The 25,920-nt window shown below is 40.8% G+C and overlaps 1 protein-coding gene across 3 annotated transcripts in view; it reads right to left on the reverse strand.

Annotated features, from left to right (window-relative positions):
• The window catches only part of LOC131034013 (isoamylase 2, chloroplastic), a 374,673-nt gene that overhangs the window by 243,321 nt on the left and 105,432 nt on the right, over positions 1 to 25,920 (reverse strand). For all 3 annotated transcript variants that reach the window (XM_057965350.2, XM_057965347.2, XM_057965346.2), the window contains 2 exons: positions 8,791 to 8,887; positions 8,563 to 8,644 (listed from right to left, as the gene is read on the reverse strand). In XM_057965350.2, coding sequence (XP_057821333.2) covers positions 8,563 to 8,644; positions 8,791 to 8,887 — 179 coding nt within the window. The remainder of the gene's footprint in view (positions 1 to 8,562; positions 8,645 to 8,790; positions 8,888 to 25,920) is intronic.

Genomic DNA, 25,920 nt, shown 5'->3' on the forward strand with positions numbered 1-25,920 from the left:
AACTTTGGAAGTTTTTGTTTTTGCGCCATGCCTTGTCTTTTTACTACTGGTGGCTGTTGTCCTACTCCGGATGGGTTAGATCCTGTAAGAGGTGCTTGACCGTCGTCCCCCGGTGTCCCTCTGACACTCCTGGCAGCCCCAATGTCTTCTCCCTCCCTTGCCTCCTCCCCACTCGGTGGAGTTTCCCTAGCCTCTGGTGTGCGTGACAAGTCCCTCAAGTCCCTCAACTGAGTTTTAGTACACTCTATCCTGCGGCGGGTTTCCGCAAGTAACTCCTCCCGACTCCGTGGGTGGCCGTCGGCCTCACTGTCCCCTTTGGAGCGTTCCTCCTCCCTTCGCTTATACCTCTGTCGCCTTTCTGCTTGCTGTTCAAGGATCAAGGCACGTCGGGCTACTGCACATTCATCTATATACTCTTGCTTATTTTTGTCTTTATTCAATGTATTGGGCATTAATTCCCGTACGGCTTTATATATAGCGACATATAAAAAGTAGAACACTTTTATTCATTCATCCTGTGGGATACAAGTCTATGTCAACAATATGACATAATTATTACAATGACTGTTCTTTATTCCGCCCCGTACGGCTCAAGGTTCAAGTGTCCCGTCGCATGCCATCCTGTTGCGCTTCCCAAAGACGGTTGTTTTCTTCATACTGTAGGAGGATTTGTTGGCGTCGTTCTTCGCAAGCAATTTCCTCCAGGCGAGCCCGTTGTGCGAGTGAACCCTGTGCGAGCAATCGGGGGAGGTGGTTCATCGACTTATTCACCGCAAGGCCAACTTCCAGTGCGGTCCACACAGCACTTGTTGGAACTTCCGCCTCCGTGGCCTCTCTTCGGACGTAGGTTTCGATGGCCACCTGAAGCAGGATTGAAAATTCCCTCGTTGTAGTATCTTCTCCGTCGTAGAGCTCAGTTCGTGCGTCGTCCGCCTCAGGGTTAATCTCGCTCGCGGGTAGGCCCATCACGTTCGTACGCCATCTGCTCCTTTTCCCGAGTCTATCTAGGCAACGACGCCAAATGTTTTGCCAATAAAGTGTAATTCAATGCATTGCAGAAATAATAGACATGACAGAATATAAAGGAACTCAGATCTTCATTGATTCATAATAATGTCAGTACAATGACAATGACCATACTAACTCCTTCTCCATGACCAAGGACTTGCTAATATATAAAGGTGACCGATCAGTTACCTGGTGTCAACTGTCGACAACCGACGGGTTAACTGCCGTCATTAACTCTAATTACATTAAATGTCTTATTGCTTAATTACCTGACAACAATCCTGAAGTGCTCTTCTTGTCTATCACGCTTAAAGCCCAATCTGAATCAGAGTATCCATGTAAGTTCAAAGCAGTGTGTTCATAATGAGGTCCATAGTCCAAGGTACCTTGTAGATATCTCAATATATGCTTTACTGCAACCAAATGTATTTCTTTGGGTTCAACCATGTGTTGACTGAGTGCATTTATTGCATAACATATATCAGGTTTGGTATTGACTAGGTACATTAGTGATCCAATAATCTGTCTGTATAATGTTGGATCTGCAAATTTGGAATCTGCTATAGCTTCTTTTAGTTTATGAAGGTTTGTTTCCATAGGAGATGACATTGGCTTGCAATTCATCATTCCAAATCTCTTCAGAATGTCAATGATGTATTTACCTTGATTTAGAGAAATACCATCTAATCTTTGCCATACTTCTAATCCAAGGAAATAATGGAGTAGACGTAAATCCTTCATCTCAAACTCTGAAGCTAGTTCCTGTTTGCATTTTGCAATGAGATGATCTTCACTTGTAATTAAAAAGTCATCTACATATAATATCAGTATCAACATTTCACCTTTGATTGTTTTGAAATACAGATTTCGATCAGCAATGTTCTTAGTGAAACCTATCCCTAATAAGTAACTGTCAATTCTTTCATACCATGCTCTGGGAGCCTGTTTTAACCCATACAGTGCTTTCTCTAACTTGCATACATGTGTTTTTGCATTATTTCGCTCAAATCCCTCAGGTTGCTCTAGATATACTTCTTCAATTGTTCCATTCAAAAATGCAGTTTTTACGTCCATTTGATGAACTTTCCATCCTTTAGATGCTACTATAGCCAGGATTGTTCTGATAGAAGTCTATCGTGCAACAGGTGCAAATGTTTCTTCATAGTCGATTCCTTCCTTCTGTGAGAAGCCTCGAGCAACAAATCTTGCCTTATGTTTTTCTATACTGCCATCAGCAGCATGCTTGATTTTAAAGAGCCACTTAGAAGATACAACTGATTTTCCTTTAGGTCTAGGCACAATTTTCCATACATCATTCTTTAAGATAGATTGATATTCCTCTATTATGGCATCCTTCCATACTTGCTGTTTAAGAGCCTCTCCGACACTTGAGGGTTCAGCATTTATGAGATCTGTCATTAGAGTAACATAGCTAGAAAATTTTGAAGGTCTTTTGCTTTCTCTAAATGTTCCTCTAGGTGCTGCATAGGATTCTGGTTCCTGTACTGTTTTGGTGGCCCATAGTGGTCTTTTCCTGGGATTCTTTGTTGTAGTGTTCTCATGTTCCAAGGTGTTTTCCTCGGGATGCTCCCTCTGAGTTTCAGAGAGAGAATCTTCTTCCAAATTCATGGAATTAGTTGGGATCTCAGGTATGATGGAACTCCTTGTTTTGTTAATGGCTACATCTTCTTCAAATATGACATCTCTGCTTAATTCTATTTCTCTTTGTCCAGGGATAAATATTCGGTAGGCTTTAGATGTTTCACTATATCCTACAAAAATCCCTTTCTACCCAGTAGGTTCTAGTTTAGTTCTTTTCTCCTTAGGTACATGAATATAAACAGGACATCCAAATATTTTGAGATGGCTAATATCAGGTTTATTTCCAGTAAAGACTTCTTCAGGAGTTTTGTTAGCCAATATGAGAGTGGGGACATCTGTTTTGAATGTATACAGCGGTATTAGTGGCTTCTCCCCAAAGTGCAGTTTCTAGGTTTTGATCCAACAACATAGCCCTTGCCGCTTCTACTATTGTTCTATTCTTTCTTTCAGCAACCCCGTTTTGTTGAGGATTGTAGGGTACATTGAACTCCCTCTTAATCCCATCATCTTTACAAAACTCTTTAAATACATCTGATGTGTATTCCCTACCATTGTCAGTCCTTAGAGTTTTGATTTTCCTACCAGAGTGATTTTCTGTAATAGATTTGAACTCTTTAAATTTCCTAAGAATATCTTCAGATTCCTTACTTTTAAGAAAATAAATCCAAGTTTTCCTAGAGAAATCGTCTACAAAGATTACATAGTATAAAGCGTTTCCTAGTGATGGTCCAAACATAGGCCCACATAAGTCAGAGTGAACTAGTTCTAGTACTCCTTTAGTTTTTCTAGAGCTGCGGGGAAAAGAGCTTTTAGTGTTTTTACCTAGAGCACATCGTTTACAAACATCTAAATGAATTGGCTTTAGTTTAGGTAGTCTTGTGACTAATTTTTCCATAGAGGGTAGAGCACAAAAGTGTAAGTGCCCTAGTCTTCTATGCCAAATTTTTGTTTGATCTGTGACTTCATTAAGTAAGATTTGATTTGGCTCATTACACAATTCATATAGGTGTCCTTGTCTGTAACCAATCACTTGTGCTCTTTTGAAGGTGGATGTTGTTGGCCATACCATTACTTTTCCGTCTATGAATGAGATTCTGTATCCATCATCCTCAAGTGCAGAGATAGAGACTAGGTTCATTTTGATACCTGGTACAAATAGTACTCCGGTGAGTTGAACTGAGATTCCAGACTTTAGTCTGATTGTACATGTCCCAACACCTTTTACTGGATGTGCAGAGTCATCCCCTAGTGTTACCTCTTCATTTGATCCCTCTTCCATTGAGTCTAATAATTCTCTGAATCCGGTGACATGTCTTGACGATCCACTGTCTATCACCCAAGTGTTAAACTTGTCTGAAGCTTGACTTGATAGTATTGAATATAATACAACTTCTCAGATTCAAGTTTTGTGTTCCTCTCTACTTTGGCGAATGATGCCTGCTGTTTTAATTTGTCAAGACAATTAAATGACATATGTCTGTACTGATCACATCTGTGACATTGGATTTTTGACATGTCTTTCTTATGAAAGCTTTTCCCATTGTGGGATTTTCTTTTCTTGAAGTTTCTCTTCTTGCCTTTCTTATAGGAATCGGTATTCAGAATGTGGAGGTCCTCATCTTTGGTTTTGTGATTTCCCCCTTTCATTTGCCTTGATTCTTCAAGGAGACAGTCATCCCTTAGTCGATCAAATTCTGTGAATTTATCCCTTGCATTTATGCCTTGTTTGAATGATTCCCAGGATTCAAGTAATCCGTCTAGGGTAATCATTAATAGTTCTTGCTTCTCGACATGATAATCAAGTTTTTGCAGTTGATCTCTGAGTGAACCTATCCTCATGAAGTATGAGTTTATTGATTCACCTTTATTTATGCTTATGTGGTTCAACTGTCTTTTTAGAGCTAGGGTTTTGCTCGGATTGTTTATCTCATGTGTCCTTTCAAGGGTTTTGTACATTTCATATGCGTTGTCATATTTTAATATAAGTGGTATTATGTGATCCCTTACTGCATCTATCATGATTTTTACAGCTTTATCATTTCCTTCATTCCATACAGTTTTCTCATGTTCGTCTTCAGGTTCGGGCTTGTCTTCGTTTATGAATTTGATTACTTTGTTCTCTTTTAATACTATCATAATTCTGACTTTCCAAGCCACAAAATTTGTTGCTCCTTCGAGTCTGTCCTCAAATCTGATTGTGTTCGCCATTTTAGAAATCTTCGATTTTAATTTGTAAACTTCGCTTTTAGTCTATTCGGATCTTTAAATAGTTAGGCTCTAATACCATGTAAATGTAAAATAGATTGTTATTGTTTTTGTGCGATCAGATTTGTTGTAGCTTCAAAATCTGGTATGTTAGGGTCAGATCGAAGAAATGAAAATCGATTATGTCTCTTATCGATTTGCCTCTGTAGGTACAAAGGCAAATGTATATATAGGTCACCGATCTCTATCTGTTTTGTTATTCAATTCGAACACCAAGTTCAATAGGGAGGATGGCGTATATATGTGATTGTCTTCATGGAATCATGCCCCCACAGGGGGTCACGATACGTGGTTCCACATAGGGTCGTGACCCCTGTGTGGAGCCACAATCCTCTACACCGGCGTTCATTACTTTAACCAAACTAAATGTTTGCAAAACTAATTTGTTAGTTAACACTAACTAAATTCCAATCTTAATTAAATCGTAAATAACAGAATTAGTATTTTGTGCGCCGATACAATTAGAGAAACAGATTTAGTTTTCTGAGTGTTATGACTGAGACTATAATTTAACATAATATAGAATGAATATCAAAAGGGTACGTCCAAATGGGGAATTAATTCAAATGTTACATAAAGTATATTAAATACATTTTAAATGTATTTAACTCCCTTCAAGAGAAAATCACACTTTTTGGAGAATTATGACTTTTGGGGTTTATAAAGGCAAAGCAAGCAATTCAACCTCTATTATTGATTATTTGACATTGCTTGTTATTTTGCTCTATGGAATTCTTTGACAAGGGTTTCAGAGGTTTGGCCATTGGAGAACAAAAATTCTTCATGGATATGTGATTGTGAAGCTATGGAAGATCAGCTGAATTATTGCAACTGTGAAGGCTTCATTTAGGAGTCTTATTGTGTTTCAACAGAGATTATTTTATCCAGATATTGCAGATTTTTCAATAAGGAAAGGGCAAATCAGGTTAGACGCCCCTTTTAGCAGCATACTTCATTTCAATAAGCAGTCGTACAATTTCCAGTAGCTAGCCATACAATTCAAGCTTGGCAAGTGGGGTTCAAGAAAGGAACATTTTGTCCTGGAGGGCTGAAATGTCTTCCTTCTTGCATTTTGGTTGCACAATTTCCAATGCCTAGCAAATACAGAGTATTCCATCACTTTTCTGGCCTAAAGAAATAATTTCCTAGACTTGTACACCTATTTTGGTCAGTTTCCCAGTTCTGGCTGGCAAACTCTAGAATTCTTTATTTAAAATAAGTTGAGGACCTACGGATATGTTTTATGTATTAGTTTCATTTGCAGCAGTTATCTAATTCATAATATAGATTCAATTGCCCTATATTTGGTATCTATTCAGTTTTATGAGCAATTCTTGCTTGGTGCACTTGTTATTTTTTATTCAAAATTGTTCAAAACCCTTGAAAAATCCAAAAACAAATCAGCAATAGTATTTCAGGAGAGTTAGAACCAGCAAGGTTCTTACACCTCCCATGCCAGGAATAACACTCCTATCCACTAGATTTGCCTACGGAGATGGATATTAGGCAAATCTTTGATCGTCTAGGAAAGAGGGGACATTACACCAACCCATAGGAGACACCAATTCCCTTATCACCAAACACCAATCCAGTAAGAGACTCCGTTCTCTTTGAGTGAGAGGCACCAACCTTCTAACCTCACAAAATAGAAGGCACCAACCTTTGAAATGCAATGTAATAATAATGTTTTTGGATCTGCTCTAGATCACCTTCAAAAACTACTCACAACTTCAACAAAAATCTGCCTTCGCACTTTGATCTCAGGTCTGCAATGTACCTCTACTCAGATCTGCAATATGATATTCAATGATTGCTTCCAAACCTGAAATGTATCTTCACAAAAATTTGCAGTGGGTCTGATCCAAATACATGTCTGATTTCTGCTCACAAATCTACTCTCTTCTGCTGTAGATTTGTTCTAAATATAGGAAAGATATTCAAAGAATTGTTGCTCAAATAAACCTCAAACATCTCTCATTTATATTTCCAAATAGCACACCTTCATCAACAGTCATGCCTTCTTAATGAGGTCGGCCAGCAATCAAGTAGAAAATATTTTTTATTAGTTGCCCAAAGATGGGCTCTTCTCCTGAAGAGGCTGTCCCTTTTGGAGGGGGCACTAATAAAATAAAAAATGAATTCAAATGCCCTTAAAGTCAACCCTAGCAATATGATCTTTTTTATTTTTATTTTTAAACTTTAAATCTCAAACTAGGGCACTCAAACTCTAAGGGTCGGCCAGCAAGGAGACATGGATCGGCCCTCACAAGTCATTACAAATTTATTTATTTAGGGAAAATCAAAATCCCTGATTTGGGTGCCAAAACTGTCTTTTTAATTTCGCCCTGCTGTCTTTTTAGTTCTGCCCTGCTGTACTTTGACATCAATGACAATATTGCAACAGTTACTTGAGTGGTTACAAGTTGGTTATGAAGTAGTTACCAGGGAGAAGTCTATAAATATAAGACTCTAAGCATTGTGAAGAACTCTTGATTCTCACAAATTTGGTATACAGGGTTTTTAAGTTGTAAAAATTCTACAAAGCAATGGAAAACAATTTTGAAGGTGTATGCATGGTGTTTTCTACATGTCATTATTGACCTGTCATATGTTATGTTTTGATAGTGACCTTTGTTATCCTGAAATCTTGTTTGTGAAAGCCACAGTTAGATTCAATAAGTTCTTCTTGAAAACATAATCACTTCTTGGTACCTTGAACTAGATGTGTTAGTATGTGATATATATATTCATCATTGGGTTTCCATGCATAGTCTCTAATCCTCGTGATGGAATTAATTCAATCTTAAGTATTTTATGAAACCCATGATAACACTTGTAGATTTGTTGTTAAGGGTTCTATATTCATATCAGTTGTTTTAAATTTTCTTTATCCTTAAGTACTTTTTTGTTAGAAGTACACCCAAAAATCCTAAACAACATCATACAAGGGAGCTGCCATATGGAAGACTTTAAATTTTCTTTATCCTTAAGTACTTTTTTGTTAAAAGTACACCCAAAAATCCTAAATAACACAACAAATAGGTGTTCATGATATTGTGAGTTCAATTATAACTTCTAAATTACATATGGAAGACTTAAATCAGTCATGATAAGTTATTCACAATATTAATATGTCCATTACGTCATTGAATGTGTGATTTTTCTTTTCCTTAATTCCATGTACAATGAATACACAACCACTTTTGGAGAGGCTACCCCCATTAACACTATATACATCTGACCAAAGAGACAATTTTGAAACCAAATTTTACAATCGCTCGCTTTGAAACCAAATTCACTCACTTCGACCAAGCTTTCAAGAGTATTATTAATAATGAATTATAGCAGGCAAATGCATTACTTCTGTGCACCTCTACTGTCACAAAAGCCTAGCCCACAATTTATATCTCATTTCATAAAAACATGAATCTGTCCCACATAACACAACTTTCCAAGTTGAGAAATATAGCACAGAAAATCATAGTAGAAATTCCTATACCAATTGTAAAATGTGTTCCTCTATTGCGACAATCAAATGTAACCAAAGTTACTGTTGACTATATGTAATAGTTAGTTGCTACCTATCTTTAAAAAAAGAATTTGTTATAAGCCCTTTAAACTGGTTACTTGAAAAGGGAAGAAGCAATCTCATTAGGAGAAAATGCCAAATAGAAATCTAAACATTACCAAGGATGGGTATCTCCGTCCCAGTTAAAAGAAGGTTCTTCAATCAGCCAACCAAGATAACTTGCAGGAGATGCAGACTTGTCTGCAATCAAGAAAACAACCCACTTCTAGTATCTCTCAACAATCTAGAAGATCTTGGTCATGCTTTTACAAGCAAACGAATATATTGGGACAAAACAATCTAACATTAGGATAAGTCAATTTATAATACTATTCAGCTTTGCTAACCTTGCCCTAACACAAATGGAGCAACAAATTTTGAGTACGGATCTAAAAGAATGCGTCGGGCATGAAACCGACCCCCTTTGTCCCAATCAATATCTCCCTGTTAAATTCACAATATACAAACAACAGATTCAGTATTTCCTAAAACATGATAAGCTTCATAGGATCTCAAAAATGAATAGTTCCTCAAAAGACTGCATCATTCAACTTCATATCATGCATATACTCTAGGAGAAAATAATTTTTATTTGACTTAGAAAAGCTGACCATTAATTAGGTTCTAAATAATCATTACGTTAAGCCCACAAACAATATGTCATAATATGGTTGAGGCCCAAGGGATATGACCACCCTTGTATCATGGGAAGATGAAAAGCAAAATTTTATTCATGTCCATTAATACCTAGTGAAAACTTAATAGGAGAATACAAAGTATAAATAAGTGCCTAGTGCAGCTTCAAGCTAAATTATCACAAAATGGATACACATGCAGTTGTGAGAAATGCCAACTCTTTTGGGAAAATGAATTAGGTTCATAATGGAAAATTTTGTATAAAATATTAAAAAAATAGCAAATTATATTTATGTTACCTGCATAAAATATAAAAAAGAGTATCAACCATATCGATGTTATCAGCATTGAAATAAACAAAAGCTAACAAGGTTTAGTGATGATTGCATTCAGGTGACAGGGAGCCAAGATTAGAAATAAGTTTAGATTAGATAACTAGAATTGCTAACCTAGATTAGATAATGCCTTGGATGTTAAATGTCATAGAGAGAGTACTCCGCTTCATCCTCCCAGCCCTCTGCATTCATTGATATGCATTATTGAATCTTGTATCGGTCACTTCACAGCGATTGATAATGGCAACAATGACTTCACCGTTTCTAGTCCAGAAAGTGATATTTGATGATCTCCAGTTTTCCTCAACATTTGCTCTCAGGGGTTCTTCCCCATTCTTGGAAATATGTACTAGTTTCTTGACCACTTTTGTGGGCGGTTCCTTGTTGCTTCATTTTTTTTTCTTTTTTTCTTCCCCTTTGTAAGTCCTTTCTATGTTTCTCATCCTAGAACTTTCTATTGTAAACATCTATTGTGAAACAAATATAATTTTTAGAGACTAAAGTGTTGATTTGCACCTACGATAACTGGATAATCTGATTTTAATGCTGGTGATTTGTTCAATTTCGGTGTATTCCAACAACTAGAAATATGACTAGTTTCTATCTCAAAGAGTGTAACCCCTGATAGGGTGTTGTAATGTCCACTTTTTGGGATGATATGGTTTATGATTGGATTAGCCTGTTATTGGCCCTCGTAGGATAAGACTGACAGTTAAAGGGTTCCAGTTGGCAGTGCAAGAGGCTTATTCCCATTCCGGAGGTCAGTAGTGTTCAGCATTTCTCTTCGTTTGGTTCAGTGTGGCACACTTACTATTTATAGTAAGTGACTATTTCAAGAAAGTCGGGGTTACTATTTATAACAGGGCACCTAAACAACCTTTGATTGCAATGCACATTTGGTTTGATTAGATAATGATAGATTTACTATTTATACTAAGTCAGTGGTTGATAGAGAGGAACCCTAACAATTTTTAGTAAGGCAGTTGGGTGCACAGTGGACACAATGGTTAACTCCCAAGCTCAGACGGAATTGAGAAATAATGATTATTTGTGGAGTTATGTTATTTTGATTATTACTTTATTAATAATTATTTATAAAGTGCAATTATAATGTTTTAAGTTTCACTTTATATTCAATGGGGCCGTCACCCTTCATTTAAGTGACTTAAAGTGCAGTTAATGGATTATATTTGGAGGCCAAATATGAAAGTATTTTATAAAGTCAATGTGCACACATTTAATATTATTTTAAATGATATTAAATGATTAAGAAGTCTCTAGAAGGGATCGACCAGCTTTGAGAATGCTATAAAAGCCTTCAAGCAAATTGAACTCATTATTGTTGTTGATCATTTTGACTATGCTTTTTGGGGATTTGTGACTGTGGAAGAGAAACCAAGGGTCTCAGCCATTTAATGATTTGAAGAACGAAAACTCTTCATCGTAATTGCAATCTTGAGGCTGTGAGAGATCAGCTGAATCATTGCCATAGTGTGCGCTTCATCCAAGAGTCCAATCTGAGCATAAGGAGCAGATTTGAGCAAGGGTTTGAAGCATATTTGAAGTCACATCAATTGCAGACCTGTAGCTTCTTTATTGCAGCCATTGTTGATCAGATTTCTGCAACTGATAAGCAGTTCTTAATAACAGGAAATCTCAGATCAGGTTTGTGGCAGGCTCATGTGAGCATCATAGGCGTGGACTTTGTCAAAGTATTGCCTCAGATTTGTATCAGAACTTATAACCTTTAAGGGTATGTACATCAGCACACTTCATATTGAACAAAGGTTATTATTTGCCAAGTGTTTGCATTAATGACCCTTGGCTGTAGGTGCACATCAGCGATCTTATTGCATTATATATACCTTGTATTATTGGACACAATGGATCGCTGAGAGGGGGGTGAATCAGTGATTTAAACACTTTTTCTTCAACAAGAAGATACCGGTGTTTACCTCACTGGGTAAACAGGAAGAATACAGAAATCGAACAACAATGCACAATGCAATTATAAAAGAAGTACCAGAATAAGCTTTCCATTAATGTCAAAGGATGTTCATATTATATCCGTTGTCAACATTACATATCCTCCAACACCCGGAGGTGGTACAATATATGACAGCCGAAGGGGTGCGACACAACCGTCGCGACTCCAACTACCTACCCGTCGGCTAACTAACTTACCGCCGTAACTCATTATTACCGACGACAACATAAACATAATATAACAACATAACATAATGATTATTCCCGACAACATCCGGCAATATATAAAACATATTGAGTGCTAACCGGTAGCCCAAACAGTGCAAGCAAGGTGTGTGAAAGGACTTGCTAAAACATTAACATAACAAATGCACAAGAATGCATCACACAACACCACCTATATGAGGAAAACCCAATGTGGGAAAAACCTCGGTGTTTGCCCTCTTGGGTGAATAACTTAAAGCATAAAGTACGTAATGCAGAATAATGCCATAGATATCAGACAAGTATCAGATATGTTATTCCATTCATAGTCGTTGTTCTCCACAAGTTACATTCGAAAGTATATAAAGATGCCGAGGGGGTGCAAGCACCAACCATCACGCCGCAATTGCCACCCCTCGGTTGCCAACTAACCAACACAATTACAACTTAATTAACTAGTTTTATTTCCGTGTACAATATTGCCGCCAACATCCCCCCCAAAATAAAAGAAGTCCTCTCCGGACGACTTAACACAAAATAGAGACGACATTAAACAGAACTGCTAACGCCAGTCGAGCCCAGAACTTATACACTTGCTGCGTCCTCGCCTGAAAACCCTTTTCTGCTACCATCTGATGCTCAAGTGCCTCTTTGACATCACAGTTCTCCTGTGCCTAAACCAAACTTGTCTGCAAAACACGCTTTTCAGTCTCAGCCTCCACCAACTACTACTCAAATGATACTATCTCCCTAGCCAATTTGTCCTCAATAGCCACCCGCGTTGCCCTCTCGGTATCCAACTCCTGGGTACGCCGAGCTAAGTCTCACGCTAGTACTGCCTCCAACCTTGTGGTCAGCTCCTCCCAAGCCCTCTCTGCATCCACCAAGGCAACCTCACGTCCAGCCGAGACCTACTCCAAGTTCCTCAAAGCATACCATTCCTGCTTGGAGGTGGTCACAACCCGCTGGCACAAAGGCTAGGAGACACCTCAAATCCTCCATCACACTCCCCAAAGGCTAATAACTGAACTGAATAACTCCCTAGTGTCATACAACTGCGCGGACCTGCAATGCCTTCCCTCAAACTCTGATTGTTCCCAACCTCCAAATCCGTCTCCCTTTACGGCTTATGGCTTCCCCGCCAATACTTAGCTACAGGCTTCTTTCTCACAGTACGAACAACCACAACACTTCCCGTGGTATTCTGTAGCTCAAAAATAAACTGGGGATCTGGGGGCAACGCCCCCAGCGGGGTCGAGGGGCAGCGCCCCCGCGGGGTCTGGGGCAGCGCCCCAATGGGGTTGAGGGGCAGCGCCCCTCGCGGGGTCTGGGGCAGCGCCCCTCGCGGGGTCCGGGGGCAGCAACCCAAGTGCGCTCCCTATCATAGTACAGGGCGGGGTCGAGGGTGTTGTCCTCATTTTTTATTTCAAAAATGAAGGACCACTACGGTAAAAATTTTATGAAAAAATTGAAATTTTTACTCTATGGCACGCTTCCCAAGGCAAAATTTCGACTAATCCTTGGACTGGCTTGATCCTCAGTCCATTCTCGAACTACGCTTCGAATTTCATCCAATTCTGGGTTCGTTTACTATGCCTTTCCTTCAATTTCGGGTTTTAAAACCCAGACTGCAGGTGGAGAATTTTCTTCAAACTGCAAGTTTTAATGATATTCATTGTTATGGTCTTTGTAGGAGAATTTTTTATCAATTACATGTGCACTTTTATTTTAAATATGTCACTTGTAATTTATTTTAAGTTTCCCCTTTGTTATTTTTATCTTTTTAATTGTTTTTTGGTCATTTTTAGTTAAAATAGCGATTTTTTGGCTCAACTGCAAGAAAACTTTAATACTTTAATGGTTTTCACATGTAATAGGGATTTTAAATCCCCATTACATATGTGCAAGTGTTTTTAACTTGTAGGGATTTTATTTCCCTTTTACAAGTATTTTTAAACTTGCAGTTTGCTCCAAAAAACCCGATTTTGACATGAAAGTGCATTTTTGACAATATCAAACTTGTCATTTGTCCAAAAAAACCCAATTTTGGCTTGATGAGTGAAAAAGTGAAAAATTAAACTTGCTATTTGTCTTAAAAAACCCGATTTTGACATGAAAGAGGGAAAAGTGAAAATCAAACTTGTTGTTTTCTATCTAAAACCCGATTTGCTTCATTTTGGACAAATCGAACTTGTCATGTGTCTCCCAAAACCCGATTTTCATGCAAAATTGATTTGTTGAAGATTTCAAAGCAATTTTTTGTGGAGATTTTTTAGGGAAGGAAGGCGTTTTTGCTTCTACCCTATTTTCATGCAATCATCAACATCTTTCATGCCAAATGGAGGTTATATTGACTGGTTTTTGGAGCTAAATCAGCAAAAAACGTGGTTCTTCAAACCCCCATTTTGGGCGTTTTTACTTCATAAATCTGCAGTCTCCTTAAGCATTTTGTCTTCTTCTACCTAGGCGTGGAGGGTGAGAGGGTTTCCGCACCATTTAATGATGTCGTTGGAGTTTGTTATGGTGGCCACGTGATTTCCTTTGGCCACGTTTTCTCCCTTTGGCAGCGTTTTCAATCATTTCAATCATTGCTTCTTCCTCTACCTTAGGCGTTTTGCTTGGATGCACACTCTCATTCGCATTTTGGTCCTCCAAGTTTAAGATTGCTGCTATATTTGGGGCATTTTTACAAAAAACGTGATAAGGGTTTGATATTCCGGTTGTGCTTCTTCATCTCAAGAATTGTTGCATTATTGGAGAAGCATTTTGCATTTTTAAGAAAGGTATGTTCTCCTTCCTTTCTTCTCTTCATTTTATTATTTTCTTGTTTTCTTTATTTTTCATTATTTAGTTACATTTTTTTTGGCATGTGATGTTTTTCCCCCAAAAAAAATTGGTTTTCGTGAAAGAAATCTTCCCCTTGAAATGCAATTGTTGAATTGCATTGTTCTTCTCAAAATTCCTTCTTAACTTGTATTCGGGATTTTTAATCTCGATTACAAGTTTGCTGGAAATTCTTGTTCTTCCCCTACGGTTAAGGAATTTAACCATTTTTGGTTAAAATTCCAAGCTTGAAAAGTGTGAAATACCCCTCCCTTGCAAATTCGGGTTTTTAAAAACCGGATTACATGTTGAAGAGTTCTTCCCATTTTCATAAAAATGACTTTCCCGGATATTCCCGTTTCTATTCATTCACGTTTCCCATATCCGTACTTTCCATTTCCATCATTTCCCGCAAGTCAGAATCTCATTTTACGTCCATTTCTCCATTTTCGAATTTACAAGTATACTTGTATTCGGGTTTTAAAACCTCGATTGCATGTATGTCCTTTCTAACTTGTATACTTGCGAAAATTCTCCCAAGATCAGAAATTGGTCAAAGTCAAGATTTTCCCATTTCTACATATCTCCCCTCTTCCTCTCACAAAACCGTGAAATTCAGAGATCAAAGTTTTACCCATTTGAAGAAAAAAAAATGATATTTGCAGCTGATTATGATGTTGCCTTAACTCTTTTAAGTCTTCATCACAGCATTCCAGGTTCACAATCAATGTCAGATTTGTCGGCATCGCCAACTCCAAAGAAAATGAAATACAAATAGGACAAATACCAGAATGAGGTTGCACCTTCCCAGGTTTCTTCTCCTTTGGATCGCATCAGGGACACGGAAATAGGGCACGTCGATATGGCTGAATTCATCAACAGGGTAGAAGATCCACAGGATAACAACTTGCAGCGGCTGTTGGACAGCCATATCCATCATGCATCTTCTTGCCCAGTGGCTGCCCTAGAACCTGAGTTTGTTCTTGCATGCGCCCATCATTTTGACAAAGAGTCAAGAGTCATCAAAAATGATGATGGTGAAGCTATAATTCGTCTTGATGCGGATACAATCGAGAAGGTCTTCAAAATACCTGCTGCACTTGTTTATATGGAAATCACCAAAGAAAGTGCAGCAGAGTATTATGTGAAAAGGGAAAAAGATTGCAAGCGACACATCAATAGGTGGATCCAAGAGCCATGTCCTTCCTTCTCAAGATGGGCAAAGTTGTACCGTTGTGATTTCAAGTGGGAGATAGGAGACACCATCACTCTTCTCAGCAGGATGATGGGCCTTGAGCACTCTAATGTCTTTGAGCCATGGATGTATCAATTCATCATGTTCATACGGCAGTCGCATCACATTTCATGGGGTGAAATCATCAGCGATGCTTTGTGCGAACAACTTGCAGCAGTTCCTACCACTATGACCTTCTTCATGAATTCTTATCTAGTATATTTAGCAGCGTCACTTAGACACTTTCCAGGTCTTTCTACCAAGGGTGATCGCTCGCTTATACCAGTTTGGGAATATTATGACCAGTTGCCATTGAAACCTAGCAGACTGCATTTCAGAAGAGTCCAAGATGCATTCTTTGGATATTTCATGTGTCAGTTTGACGTGGATCTCAGAAACAAAAGAGTATCAGATGAGGCATGGGTCAAGGTGTCTGAGTATGGGTGTTTATTCCTGCAATTTCCCACCTTCACCTATATGAGGATTGGATGCTATGATGGACAGCCATACATGCTTCCAAGATACCCAACCGATAAGATAATTCTTATGGAGTTGGGAAGACAGATCATGGCTGTTCATACTTTTCAGTCTGCTAGACACAAGGTTGGAATGGGGATCTCTAGCACAAACCCATTGAAAATTTGGTCGATACTCCCTTGTCACATCTGTGAAGGCTAAGGCCATGGAGGCTGAATTGCAAGAAATCAAGCTTAAGAGGTTCAAACCTAGAGCTGATTTTGATTATAGAGGTATGAAGGAGAAGATCAAGAAATCCTTTGTGCATGTTCATCGCATTGAAGACATCTGGGTAGATCTCCGCACGGAAACCGAAGTTCTGAAGATGGATTACTGCAGGCTCACTGTTGAGCAAATTGTTGACTTGAACTTGGCGGATATCCCACAAGGGATGATTGATGATGGGCATATACTTGATCCTGAATACATTTCACGAAGGGTTGAGGAAGCTCCACTTCCTTTCATCCAATGGTCACACAAGGAGTGCGTCTCCATCCTTGACAGATTTCAGCCTATCTTGGCCAACACTAACGCATGGCTGAAACAGTGAAAAGTAATGCTGTTAGACTTATTAAAATCAAGGTTGGTAAAGAAGATGATTCTACAGGGCCTCTTGGACGTAAGTCTGAGATTCAGATTGATAACAAAGAGGGTGCTTCATCTTCAGGCACAAGGATCAAGTTACGAGTTAGTCGTGCAGTAGTGCTTCCTCCTAAGGAGACGACTACTCATGGGAAGGAGAAATCATGGTTCCATGTTTGGGTGATCGACCTGGATAATCGAGAAGAGGGGCAGCAATCTGACGATGCGCCCAGGTCTCCAGTTTCAGACTCGCCTCGCGAGGTCATTCCTCCAGTTTCCATTGAGACGCCTCTTTCTCCTCCTGATTTGCTCATAGATGAGTCTCCTCAGAATGCAGTTCCCATTTCAGCATACGAGCCTTCTCCTGATCAAAAACGAGAAAGTGTGTTGAAAGTTCCTGAAGATAATCCCACTTGCATTCAGTTATCAGAAATCGATACTTCCACTTCTAGTTTTGAAGAATTCATGAGGCAATCTTCATGTCCATTGGTAACTGAGCAAACCGTGGTCGCTATTCAAACAGATATTCCTTCCAGGGTGATCACGGTAATTCAAACAGAAACTGCTTCTCCTTTGCCTACGGCTGCTACTGGAAGTGAGTTGATGACTTTGCCTCCATGGCTTAGTTCTTTCACCCCGAAAAGAAAGAAGCAAGAAATCTCACCTGATGCCTTTGACTACCAGCAACTCAAACAGTCCAGATCCAAAGTTACTAAGAAGGCGAAGACTATCTCTAGGGTAACTGTTGATAGCAACAAGATGAAAGTAGCTGAAATTGTGGAACCTATTGCAGATAAACCTCTTGATGAAATGTCAGCTGCTGATTATAAGGTCACAAGGGTAGAATTGGGCTAGCAAACACATGAGGTCATTAAACATGATGCTCAGTTTTCTGTTGCTTCACTAGTGCAAAGGTGCGACGATCTTCTTGCAAAGACAAACAAGCTAGAAGAAGAAAACCGACAGCTCATGGCAGCCATTCATAAAATCACAAAACCTGCTATTGAAGGGAGTAACTCCATAGGTTCTTCTGGTTCCCAAGAATCGATTCGTGGAGTGGAAAGGGCTGCTCAGAAAGTACAAGCACTGGATTCCTGGGTTGATCAGCTTCATGATCAATGTGTACAAGTGGTAAAAGACATTTTTCAAATAATGTCTAAGTTGGAAACCATTGAGGAGAAACTAGATCAGACTTCTAACACTTTCAAAAAGAATCTGGAAAGTGTTGAAAAAAGTCTAGCAATCTGGCGTACCATGCCCCAACAACAGCTGAGTATTTTGCAGGAGCACGCCATCATCTCTTCCAGGGTCATGTACTTGGAATTTGAGGAACTCATGGAAAACAAGACCCTTGTTCCTAAATCCCTCATTGAGGAGATCAGTGATGCAAGAAGATTCCGGGATGAAGTCAATCGAGGTATTGTCTCACATTGTGAAAGGGCCTCCTGCAATATAGTAAGTCAGGATGGAGAGCCGATTCCAGAAGAAGAGGTCCTTGCTGATTTACAGATGAGGATTCATAATGAATGGAGGAGCGAACAATTCTCAGCAACTTCAATTCAAGCATTGATGAAACACCAAACCTTTTTGCATGAGATCCAGTCTATCCTGGATAACGACAATTCCGCGCTCCTCCGCTGTCACGACACTATTGTGAAGACTATGGTTGTTGCTAAGAACACCCATGAACCGAATCCCGAGGAACTACAAGCGAGCATCCGAAAATTTCAAAGATTCGTGTCTTCACAAAATGCAACTTAAGTGTTTTTCAATACTTAGTTGAATTTTCCCTCTTTTGTAATTTTTAGTTGTAATTTTGTTTTGACAAGTTACATGTAAAAGTATTTTTGTAAAACGCAAGTTACACATTACTTGCACTTTTGTAATTACCTGTAAGGCAACTACAAGTTGTGTCCAATTAGGACTGTAGTTGGAATAAGTCTTAGTTAGTTAGAGTAACTCTTAGTTAATTAATGAAGTCTCAGTTATTTATTGAATGAGTCTTGGTGGTTGAGAGAATCTCTCAAGTTAGTTAGGATCCTCCCACCTTTTTCTCAAGGCTCCTCCTCTATAAATACTTGAGAGGTCCATTGTAAATATATCTTTTGGAAAGCAAGCAAAAACTCTGCCAAATTTACAGCAAGAAGTCTTTGAGATTATGTATGTGAATTGAAGGTTTTGAAGAATAAGAAAGAAGGATTACTCAAGTTTTGAGTCTTTGAGCTACATGTTTGAGTTTGAATCTTTTTATTTCTTCTATGCAAAGTGTTTCTAAAGGAGCTTAGTCCAATCTGATTTGAAGTCTTTGAGCTGCAAGTAGAGAAGATTAATTAAAATAGGAAAATCTCTAGAAGGAGTAGCAAGTCTTTGAGCTTGCGTCTATTCTTGAGGAAAAATTATTGTTTGGTAAGAAATAGCAGCAAGTCTTTGAGCTTGCATTAGTTCTTGTCTTTGTGTTAAAAGAATAGATTATTCCAGTCTTTGAGCTGTTATCTTTTATTCATTGTAAAACTTTAATATAGCAAAGGGTAGATAGGACTTCCAATAGTCAGGTCTTTGAGCTTGATATTGCTGTCCCGTCCCGAAGGAAGTGACGAAAGTCTTTGCACTTTCAGGAAACTTCATTTCCTTTCTCTCATTTCACTTGAAAGTAGTTACTGCTGTTAATTTTCAATCGCTATCCTTTTCTGTGAAGAGAAAAGGATATTGTCTTTCTTGAAGAAAGAAGGAAGACTGCTGTCCCATCCTGTTTTTATTTCAGTTTTAGTTAGATAGGGGGAGCCTTCCCTTAATTAGGAGAGTTTTTACTCATGTGCTGTGGTTGAAACCACAATTTTGTATATTTCCCCCAAGTGTACAAAATTTTCAACCAACAGAGGGGCAACGCCCCCGCCGCCAACACCAATTTACAACCTTCAGAACCCCACGAAAGTCCATGGCGCGCATCATTTCTATGATATTTTATGATGTCAAAACCCTTCTTCTACACTCCAATATTTTCAATGTCCAGGCTCCAGATGTCATCGAATCATTTTTCAATTTGGTCTTTTTTTTTTGTTTTTGTTTTTTTTTTTGTCCCGGCCATGCAACCTCCCCGTACAGTGAACAACAACACTAACACCTCCGCGAGGTTTCCTTCTTCTTCTTTTTCCTTGCGCGGGTTGCGTGGTGCAAGTTTCAAGTGCGGCGTGCGGGTGTCCACCATACGGTGGTTCCACCGTCGGTGGTCCCACTGCACGGTGGTTCCACCGCCGGTGTGGTCACCGTACGATGGCCCCACGACTTTTTTTTTCTGCAGTCATACGGACCCGTACGGTGTTTTTTTTTTAAAATCTAATTGTCGAGAATCTTCGGCTCGGGTCCCACGCCGCTGGGATCGCCCTTCATCCTTCTCGGTTTTCCTCGCCCAAGAGTCTCCCGCGTTGGTCCCGTGCCTCTCAAGTCGCCTGCCTGGCCTCTCGAGTCCCCTTCCATCCTCTCGAGTACCCCTCCGAGCTCTCGGGTGTCCAGCCGGCCTCTCTGGTTCCCTGCGCGCTTCATGTGGTAGGGTTTCAATTTGTACCCGTTGGTGGCCAATCTATTTTCAATGTCCATCCGAAGACCTAGAACCACAAATTCTACAAGGACCACGGTCTCCTTCCTGTACATAAGAAGAAGAAGAATAATAAAGATTTTGAAAGCTGCGGCCTTCCACACAAGGTTCCAATCATTGCCGACACAATTGATCTTCGGATTATCTACGTCACCGAGGTTTGGGGTGTCTCCCTTCCATTATTCTATGTATTCTGGCAGGTACACCTCTTCTGTTACTTGCTTTGGTTCCTCTACTTCGAGCCTGTAGCTCTGGAACATTTCGTAATCCTCCATCTGCCAGTGGAAGAGCCCATTCAATGACCCTGTCTCATCCTGGGAGCATTCTCCTAGTTTGAGAATCCCTTCGTCGTTGGGCTCCCTGTAGCCCCATCCTTCGTCCCTCGAGTAGCCTTTTCCTTCACCCTCTAATTCCGAAGATGATGCCCATTCCTCGTCAACAACCTGGGTCCTCAGATCAATGGTGTACTTCCGCCCCCCTTTCTCCATAGAAAGGGTGTTCTTTTTCCAGTCGTGGTTCACCTTTGCTATAACCAGCCACCCTCTGCCTAACATGGCGTCGTACCCCTTCTTCTTGAGTGGGATTACCACAAAATCTAGTATGAAAGGTTGCGAGCTGATGGTGACCGGCTGGGCCATCAGGGTGCCGAGTGGCTTGATGCCGTGTTGGTCTGCACCTACCAAGTTGAACGTGGGTGGCCATAGTTTTGGCTTCCCCAGCTTCTTCCACGTATCCTCTGGCAGTACATTCACCCCGAACCTCCGTCCACGATGGTGTCTTTGAGGATAGCCCCGAGAATTCCCATCTCTACTACAGCAGGATGTCGACCACTATTTAAGGCTAACAACATTGGGTCAGCCAAGGGGCTGACCAGAACTTCTGCCCGTGTGGCACGCAAAGGTGCCTGCGCAGTGGTTTGTATGGAACTAAAAATGGCGGTTCTTAACTGTGGCATTGTTTCTAGAAGGTCCTTTACCCTTATAGGTACTTCCATCTGCAGTACTTGCCCAATGATGTTATTTTCGACTTCCATACAAGATGATGTACTCACCACCTCATTGTCCCGTCGTTCGGCCGTCATCTCACGTTCAATATTGGCCTTTGCCTCCCGTAATCTCTCCTTCTCCGTACGAGGGTCGAGATAAGTGGCCTTTTTCGTTTGGGCGCGGGTGATTGCCAGTATTTCTTTCTCACGAGTCTTCTCAATGTTGAGGAGATTAACCCCTGCTTGTGGGCAATTTGCGTCCTCATGGTCGCCTGGCCCACACCATCGGCAGAGGTGCTGAGAGGTGGCTTCCTTCGTGCAATCACGGGCGAAGTACCCCCACTGATTACAAGCCCTACATTGGATAATTGGCCGGCCCTTGGCATCATACTGGATACGGCTTCCGTTATTGTTATTGTTGCTATTCCTTCCACTGCCGCGTCTGTTGTCCCGGTAACGCCAAATGATGTCGTTGTGTTGGTTTGCGAAGTTCCGACAGGCGGCTGCTCTTGCGTGAAGACAACTTGTTGGCTCCTGGTTTTCATATTGTAGGGACATTCCTTTGTCAAATGTCCCGCAATCTGACAAATGTCGCAGAAAGCCTTCTTGGGGCAGGACCCCTTGGTGTGTCCGTCACTCCTACAGTCGGTACACCACACGTCGTTTTCTTCAGTCTTACTTGTACTCCCCTTCATGGCTTTGAATTCTTTCAGCATTCGTTCCATGTCCTTTTGGAGAGCGTGCACCTTTTTACTCGATTCGCCACTGCTGCTGCTTTCCCCGTCAGAGTCTTCATCATCGTCAGATGAATATTTATTACTTTTCTTCTTCTTTGACGTTTTGTATTCACTCTCTAGGTCCATCGCCCTATTATAGGCGTCGTCATATGACGTCGAGGGTACAATTTTCATCTTTTTTCGTAGGGAGGATTTGAATCCTTCAACGAACCATCGTTTCTTCAATCCCTCTGCTGGTTGGCTTTCCATTTTACCCAGCAATTCCTTCAGCCTCCTACTGTATGCCCGTACTGTCTCCTTGGTACCTTGTTTGGTATTGTATATCTCCGTTACAATTCATTGTCATCACGGAGCAACTGAAACTCCTCCGTGAATTCCTTCTGTAGGTTGCCCCATGTGGCCACTTTTTGCTTGTCCACATCAGAGTACCAATCTATGGCAACTCCACGTAACGTGGTTGGGAACTGCGTTACCCATTCATTTTGGTCAGTAACACTGTTCGTTGACCATATGGTTTCGCACGTTCGACAATGGTGGACGGGATCTTCCTTCCCCTCGCCGTTGAACTTCGGCAACTTTTGTTTACTGGCCATCCCATCGCTCGGTCTCGCTTCTCTGGTGCCTTGTGTGCTTGTACCTGGTCCGCCTCTGCCTCCTGCGCCTGACCCTCCACTCGTGGGTCCTCCGGAGAAGGTTGTTGACCCCGCACCAAACAAATTGCCTCTCGTACGATACCCTTGTGCTCCCTCAGCATAGTCGGTCGTACCGTCACCTTCGGTCATCTCCCTCCGATTGTCCTCCGAAATAGACAAATTCTTTAGTAGGTCTCTGGTAGCGTCGATCAAGTTTAGATTTCGCCTTGTTTGTTCCACCAACTCTTCGTGACTTCTTACCCTATGGTGGTGGTATTCAGGCGAACTATAGAGGTCGCCTTCAGCACCCTCTGTGACTCCTAGGTTCCCTTCGGGCAACCCTACGACAGTGTAGAGAGTGTACTTCTCTCCGTCTATCTCTGCCTCCGCAACCTCCGTGACACCTCCTGGGTTCCCTTCGAGCAACCCCTCAGTCGGTCGTCCCTCAGCAAGCTGCCTTAGCCCACGCCTTCGTTCTACTTGCTGCTCCAGAATCAAGGCCCTCTGCGCGACCTCCCACTCGTTCGTTTCTGTTTTGTTTTTTCTATCTTTATTCAATAGATTGGGCATTAATTGCCGTACATTTCCATAATTCACAATACATTTCCTCATATACAACTCGTCTCAATGACACTTTTATTTGAATATAGAAGATTCAAGGTTCAATTCCTTCTTGGTCTGGCGACATCCTGCACCTCCAACACTGTCCACACGGCACTTGGTGGGATTTTTGCCCGTCGCCTCTCATCGGACATAGGTCTGGATGGCTACCGAAGCAGAATTGAAAATTCTCTCGTTGCGATGTCTTCTCCTGTGTAAAGTTCTGTTCGGGCGTCGTCGGCCTCTGGGTTTACCTCACCAACGGGTAGGCCCATCATGTCCGTGCGCCATCCGCGTCTTCCGTTCTCGAGTACCTCTAGGCAGCGACGCCAAATGTTTGCCCTCTTGGGTGAATAACTTAAAGCATAAAGTACGTAATGCAGAATAATGCCATAGATATCAGACAAGTATCAGATATGTTATTCCATTCATAGTCGTTGTTCTCCACAAGTTACATTCGGAAGTATATAAAGATGTCGAGGGGGTGCGATCGCCAACCGTCGCACCACAACTGCCACCCCTCGGTTGCCAACTAACCAACACAATTACAACTTAATTAACTAGTTTTATTTCCGTGTACAATATTGCCGCCAACACTCGGTGAGAATAGCTACTGGAGATCTTCTGCTCCAATCCAGCCTCATAAAGAATTTTTTATTACAATATTTAGGGCACCAACCCCTAATTTATGAGCACCAACTCCTACACAATTTATAGGCTACAACCTAAGGGAGCTACAACCCCTGCACTAAGCTCCAACTTAGTGAAAACAACATAAAACTCAGTTATACAAATAAAATCACTGTTGCAAATGAAGTTTTGCAGCCTTACAATATTTTGCTCTGTCGGTTTCAACCTTACCGGTCTATATTCTCTCCACCAACTCTGCAACTTGGCTTTGCTCAAAACATTTTTAAATCTCCTCTCACGATGTCTTCACACCTCAACTCACACTTGATCACTCTTTATCAGGTACCGATTTTGTTGGCTTGTCACCTTTGTGTTCTATGCTCACTCCACCGGTTTGTTCCTTACACCGGTTTATCCTACTTCTCCTTACCAGTCTAGTCTTCACTCATAAACAATTCAAGTGTTTATCTCTTCGGCTCTCAGACAACAATTTCACGCTTGCCTTCACTCTGCAGCAGCAACAATCACAGTCTCATGTCATCATATTTAAACTTGAGCTTTCCCTCCAAGAATCAATTCAAACTGAGGGCGGTGAGGGTTTCCTTCACCCACCAAATCTGCATCAGATCCGATCCAATCTGCCTTGGATCAATCACCTGTATTCGAGGAATGCATCTGTACGCATTTTTCCATTATCCAATGCCTATTTTCTAAAGATAGCAATCCCGACCATGATCCTCGGCCTTGAAATCTGTCAACTTATTTATGACCTAGTTGCTTCCTTCTCGAGGTCCTCTTGCAGTCTGATTTCTTTGCTTCGATCCAGGCACCAACAACTCCCTGATCTTTCTCTGTCACTCTTTCTTCCTCGAGCCGCATCAATCTGTTATCATCCCGTGATTTGTGGCAGTTTCATTAATGTCAACTTAGCTGTTTAAACAACCATGTCGATGGAAACTTCACCGACCTCTGCATGCTTGCCACCTCAGCTCCACATGGCATCACAACGGTCATACACTCAGCTCACCGACATATGGTCGGTTTACACTTGAAAATTCAACAAACTCATACCGGCACAAGCCTTTACTAGTGAGACCTTCTCCTCCTGCTTACCGGTAACACATCTTCACTTTCGGTGGTTTGAGATCATTTTGACATTTTGCCTCTTCATCATAAACAGGCAGCCAACCTCCAAACCGGTTTATGCTCTACCGGTGATCATTCAACATGCTAACACATGCATCTCACCTCATACCGGTGAGGTCACTGATAGTCTCAATACCTACTTGTCTTTCACCATGCCGATTCACTCTTCTTTATACCGGATGACATACCTCTACAGGTAGCTGTTGACATGTCTGAAATCGCATTGCTGCAAACTCCATACGGCCAACGCAAAATAGAATAGCTGACTGATTATCCTACTCTCTCTTCAAATAAGGAAGTCTCTAATGCTGTTTTCTAAGTTTGATCAAAGGAGACTACCTCAAGGTTTCTTTTGTCAAGTCTTGACTGCAGGATCTCTCAGTGGCTTGATGTGTTTAAGCTGGAAACACAAGGGGACTTACAATTCGCAACAAGCTAGTCTACTGTGATTCTCGAATTATGCAATAAAGAGCAAAAGGAAAGGTTTAGGAGATCTAAAACGAACAACACGGGTATGCGGGTAGACAGATTCCACATAACCAATTCCTGCTTGGCCAGAATAGCTCACAAGCTTGCAGGAACGGTGCAATCTTCAAAGGGACTTGGAAGATTTTTAGACTGGAGACGCACAGCTAAGCACCCAATTCTGGCGCAGCTCAGACGGACACCTGCAATTGAACTAAGCACAATCGAAGGCTCAGGTTAACCACACAAAAGGATACACAATCAGCATATCCTCAGTGGTATGAGCCCGAATCTATCAAATACCTGCACACCCAAAATAGAAAGATCTATCTAAAATACTAAAAGAAACCATGCAAACAGGATGAAAACAAGAC

This window comes from Cryptomeria japonica, chromosome 2 (assembly GCF_030272615.1).
Source record: "Cryptomeria japonica chromosome 2, Sugi_1.0, whole genome shotgun sequence".
Taxonomy (NCBI): domain Eukaryota; kingdom Viridiplantae; phylum Streptophyta; class Pinopsida; order Cupressales; family Cupressaceae; genus Cryptomeria; species Cryptomeria japonica.